This window comes from Micropterus dolomieu, linkage group LG11 (genome assembly GCF_021292245.1).
Source record: "Micropterus dolomieu isolate WLL.071019.BEF.003 ecotype Adirondacks linkage group LG11, ASM2129224v1, whole genome shotgun sequence".
Classification (NCBI taxonomy): domain Eukaryota; kingdom Metazoa; phylum Chordata; class Actinopteri; order Centrarchiformes; family Centrarchidae; genus Micropterus; species Micropterus dolomieu.
The window spans coordinates 10,160,314-10,165,849 of record NC_060160.1 but is presented as its reverse complement, the minus strand read 5'-3'; the positions used below and the strand labels follow the sequence as shown (position 1 = coordinate 10,165,849).

The 5,536-nt window shown below is 47.2% G+C and overlaps 1 protein-coding gene across 1 annotated transcript; it reads right to left on the bottom strand.

Moving 5' to 3' along the window:
- Positions 1 to 3,120: 3,120 nt before the first annotated feature.
- LOC123979491 (tetraspanin-3-like) lies at positions 3,121 to 4,545 on the bottom strand. Its single transcript, XM_046063423.1, has 3 exons — positions 4,148 to 4,545; positions 3,665 to 3,817; positions 3,121 to 3,554 (listed from the first exon to the last, which is right to left on the bottom strand). Exons 1-3 carry the CDS (start codon positions 4,283 to 4,285, stop codon positions 3,453 to 3,455), a joined length of 393 nt encoding a protein of 130 aa, XP_045919379.1. The 5' UTR covers positions 4,286 to 4,545; the 3' UTR covers positions 3,121 to 3,452.
- Positions 4,546 to 5,536: the final 991 nt, after the last annotated feature.

Genomic DNA, 5,536 nt, shown 5'->3' with positions numbered 1-5,536 from the left:
TACAGCCGATACTTCCTGGTTCCCAAGAAGGACGGAGGATTGCGTCCGATTTTGGATCTGCGGTCCCTGAACCAATCTCTGAGGAGATTCAGGTTCAGGATGCTTACCATCCCAGCCATCATCAGTCACATCCAATCCGAGGACTGGTTTGTCACGATAGATCTGCAAGACGCTTATTTCCACATCTCCATCCGTCCCTCTCACAGGAAGTTTCTGAGGTTCGCCTTCGGGGGCACGACTTACCAGTATCGGGTTCTTCCGTTCGGCCTAGCACTATCTCCCCGCACGTTCACCAAATGCATGGATACAGCTCTGGCTCCGTTGAGGCTCCAGGGCATCCGCATACTGAACTACATCAACGACTGGCTCGTCCTGGCCCAGTCTCGAGAGTTAGCGGTTCGGCATCGAGATGTTGTCCTCGCCCACCTTCAGCGTTTGGGGCTGCGGCTCAACGCGAAGAAGAGCGTGCTGACACCCACCTAACGGACTACGTTCCTAGGGGTGGTGTGGGACTCAACAACGATGCGGGCCCACCTGTCTCCCGCACGCATCCAGTCCATTTTGTCTTTAGTGACCAGAGTGCAGTTAGGCCGCGCCATCACTGTAAAACACTTTCAGAGGGTGTTGGGTCTTCTGGCAGCAGCGTCCAGTATAATACCTTCCGGACTACCGCACATGAGAGCCCTGAAGTGGTGGCTAAAATCCAAGGGATTATTATTTCAACAGACGCCTCAGTCACGGGATGGGGTGCGGTCATGGACGGCCGCTTCGCGAGAGGCTCCTGCAAGGAGCATCATTTCTCTTGGCACATAAATTGCCTGGAAATGTTGGCGGTTTTCAGAGCTCTGAGGAGTTTTCTGCCCGCCCTCCGCAGTCGCCACATCCTTGTCAGAACCGACAATACGGCAGTGGTGGCCTATTTGAATCACCAGGGGGGTCTGCGCTCGAGCCTGTTATGTAAACTGGCACATCAGATCCTCCTGTGGTCCCAGCAGAGACTGCTGTCCCTCAGAGCGATGTACATCCCTGAGACCCAGAATCAAGGAGCAGACCTGCTGTCGAGACAGGGGCTGAGGCCCGGGGAATGGAGACTCCACCCCGAGGTGGTGGAGTTATTATGCGAAGAGTTCGGCCCCATAGACGTGGACTTGTTTGCGTCCCGAGAGATGGCGCACTGTCCCCTGTGGTTCTCCCTCTCGCCCCCAGCCCCGCTAGGGCTGGATGCCATGGTGCAGACGTGGCCGAGGCTGCGTCTGTATGCCTTTCCCCCAGTCGCTCTGCTCCCAGGGGTTCTGGAGCGGGTCCACCAGGACGGCGTCAGTCTACTACTAGTAGCCCCGTTTTGGCCGGCAGGAGTGTGGTTCTCGGCTTCTAAACACACCATCAGCAACTGGATCGTTCAGACTATTTCCCTGGCCTATCAGGTGCGCGGTTTACCTTCACCTATGGCTGTAAGGGCTGGGCCACCCCTCACACTTTTATCCGGTTTTACAGTCTGGACCTACCTTCTACACCCAGCACCCGTGCACTCTCCTCCTTGTCGTGCCATCAGGTTCTGCACGCTGGTGGCAGGCGGGGTTTCGGCGCGGCCTAAGTGGGTATCTCGTTCCCATAGTGTCGTCACCGACGCAGTTCAAGTTCCCTCGAAGGGGAACGTCTCGGGTTACATACGAGTATCGAACGAGTGCCTTGCTTCATAGAAAGGGCTAATGTGTCCTATGTGCCGGCGTGCTTATATACCCCCTCCGGTTACGCCGTCACACACTACCGTTCTAGTAACACCAATAGGATTGGAGTAGTTTCATTCATAGTTCAGCCGTGCCACGCCCAGAGGCGTTCCCATAGTGTCGTCACCGAAGCAGTGTCTCGTTCCCCTTCTCGGGGAACAAGGGTTACATACGTAACCCGAGACGTTACACTAATACACTATAGTTTAATTTATATAGTTGTATATGTGTAACTGTAATACAAATTTCATAGGGTTGCTAAGTGATTCTTTTGCGCCCCCCATCCGTAATTTATATAGTTGTATATGTGTAACTGTAATACGAATTTCATAGGGACTGTTTTGCGCCCCCCATCCGCCCCTCCCGAATGAAGCGCGTTCACGAGAGCGCGCGGGGGGAGGGGGGGGAGGGATGGCGAAAAACCAAAGATCCTGACGACCTTAGGGGCTACCAACTATCCTCAACAAGCATCAGTGCTGCTAAAACTGCGTTCTATAATGACAGAATAAACAGTGCCACTGAGTCAAGGACTTTATTTTCCACTTTCAAAACACTACTAACTCCTCCTGCACCTCCTCCACCCACAAACTTGTCTGCTGATACCTTTGCTGCCTTCTTCACAGGCAAAGTGGCGGCTATAACTAGCCAATTCTCTAAATCTCTCAAAATCACCCATTCTATTCCCCCCCGGTCAGCTCCCGTCATGTGTGAGCCTGGTACTGGAAAACCTATCGTGTAGCAGTCCAGCTACATCTGTTCCTCTGCCCTCCCAGGACAATGGCACTTCACTCTCCTCGTTTACTCCTCTCACGGAGAACAAAGTATCAGAACTCCTGACCCATATCCGTCCCACTACATGCCCACTGGACCTGATTCCTACAAATCTCCTCAAAGCCATATCTCCTACTGTGGTCCCGGCAATCACTTATGTGATAAATACTTCTCTGGCTTCAGGAACCTTCCTGACCACTTTCAAAAGGGCTCGGGTTACACCCTTGCTTAAAAAGCCCTCACTCGACCCAACTCAAGTTGAGAACAATCGGCCAGTTTCTCTTCTACCATTTTTATCCAAAACTATCCTCATATAACACCTCTAACTCCTAACATCTAACATGCACTTCCTGTGCTCTTCTTCTATCCCCTACAATTACCTTGTATTGATTGCACTTTTTGTTAACTCTAACTTCATTCCTTAGGTATTTACCCCATTGATGCGATTCTTGACAGTTAGCGCTTACTAGCATTTATTGCTGCTTTTATTAATATGTATTATCAGTTGTAGATCTTGCCAAATGAGTAAATGTAAATGTAAGATGTAAATATTCAGATTATTCAATAATGAAAATAATCATTACTGACAGCCATAGTATGTGGTAATGCAGTAACAGTGGAGTATTTAGCAGCTAAAGAGCCAGATATTTCCACCTGGAGGTGGTGGAGACAAAAACAGAGCTAAAGCAGAGTGAAGATTGGAGTTAAATTCACTGGGTGATCAGAAACACTGTTCACCACATTCGCCAAAACAACTTTATAAGGTATAAAGGTGATAATATATCCATGCTGTGTATACATCTTGGACAAAAAATCTAATAAGAAATTAAAAGATCAGTTAATGAACTTTTAAGGAACCACCAATCTAAAGTAGCAAAATATTCTTTCTATCTGTGTTTTGTTTTTCTGTCAGGATGCATTTTGTATTAAGTGTACACAAATAGTCCAAAAATGTTATAAAGTTTTTCGCACCTCCGCAACAAAAAACAGCAGGGAGCCCCAGATGATGAAACTCAGCACAAACTGTAAGGCCATCTCCAGCTTCACCTGGCAGTCCTGAAAAAGAAAGACATTTGAAAAGCTAGACAGAGAAACAGAAGGGTTCTATTGAACATTCATACTGGAGCTAATGTTTATAGGCGTTAAATCTATATCTAGATGTCTACCTTTTCATAAAGCTGCCATGGCTGGTCCACAGTGCCATTGCAGGAGGGGAAAGTAGAGTTGCAGCAGCTGCGAGGAACCAAGAGTCCTCCTGTTTGGTTAAACCAGGAGGTTTCCAGCCAGTCTCTGTAGTCATGGACACCACAACACTGCAACTAACAGGGGCCAAAAGAGAAAATATTCTAATACTATCAATCAGAAAAAAATCTTCAAAAATACATCTTCAGTTAATGTGAGTTATTGTAGGCAGGACAAGACATCTGTGATGGCACCATAAGTTGATGAATGGATATGTGAGGCCTGAGGTTTGGTTTGGGTTGAGGTGAGGTGGAGCAAATCAGGGCCAACTATCACAGCTGATACCTTTCAATCAAGACAAATAGCTCCCCGACATAGCCCTCTTTAAGCCTAAATATCAGAATAGTCTACAGTGTCATGAAAACAAAACTTTCCAGAGCACATTAATTTTTTTTCAAATAACATACCTTTGTAGAGTGAAAATAAGCCAAGGCAGTTGCTGTACTTTCCAGACAAAAGACAAAAACTAGTAGATAAACAAACTGGAGAAGAAAACACTTCATTATAATCATTCTAAAGGCTGATGTACATACAGATACCCACATTCACAACAACAACAAACATACAACCTTAATAGTCCCTGCTTAAAGGTGGAATCTCTGAGGTTTAGCCAGGTGCCGAAGCACCCACGGGTCACCAGGAACACAGCGCAGAATATTGCTCAACCATAACTGAACCAAGAAGCCTTAAAGAGGTGGTATTATGCTTTTTGGCTTTTTCCCTCTCCTTTATTGAGTTATATATATTTTTTTGTGCATGTAACAGGTTTGCAAAGTGGAAAAAGCCCAAAGTCCTGCCCAAAGGGAGTTCCCACCTCCCACAGAAAGCTCTGCTCTGAACCACTTGAAAACAGCTCGTTTGTAGTCCAGCCCTTCACTTCCTTTACTTGTGACATCACAATGAAAACAGGTCATAAAGCTTGCCAAGCGGCTAGCGGGGTCAGGCACGCCCTCAAACCAGGCTAGTCTGAGGGGAGGCCCTTTGGCTCGACTCACCTTTGTTTGGGTTTCCATTTTAGAAATGTTGTACCTGTACCTGCTTCCAGGTACTTTTTTTCGTATCACGTCACTTCTGTGGAGGTTCCAAGCGAGCTGAGGGATACTAAAATGTAACGTGAAAACAGGACAGACTTTTGATTGCTCAGAGAGAATATACACTATTCACTGCATCATCTTTGCGTGCACCAGACAGAGGCCAGCAACATAAAGTTTTACAGTTTTTGTATGGAATTTCATCACTAAATCCACTTCTGAGAAGTTTTGAGGTGAGAAATCAGCTGTGTAGATTTCAAATATTGACAGTTTTACAAGAAGTGATGGCGGAACAAAAATGCAGAGTTGAGGAGCTCCGCATGTGGCTGCGTGGGATGCCTGTGCTAAACCGCGGGAGGAGCGTGTGAGGCCGGCCAGCCGCCCGCTCACAGAGCCCTCTGCTCCCGCCGTCACCGCTGCAGTAACAAAGGCAGAGGAAAACACAGCTGGAAGGATTTCATACGCTTATCTGTCTTTACATTCTGAGTAATATTGAAACGTTTTAACCTTAGATATATTTTAAGAGCTGGTGTGTGTGTCGCATTGAACATTACGTCTCGGCAGTTGTGTGTGGCGTCGCTATGACGACAAGCTACGTACTATCTCTGGGTACTATCTGCAATGGAAAACGGAGCAGGGCCGAGTAGAATCGAGTCTATCGTTTTACGCTATGGTAGCTTTTTTCGGCTAGACAGCATAGATCGTCAGAACATCGGAAACAGTTCAACGTTTAGTCCTAACGGTAAGATGTGGAACAATGATGTT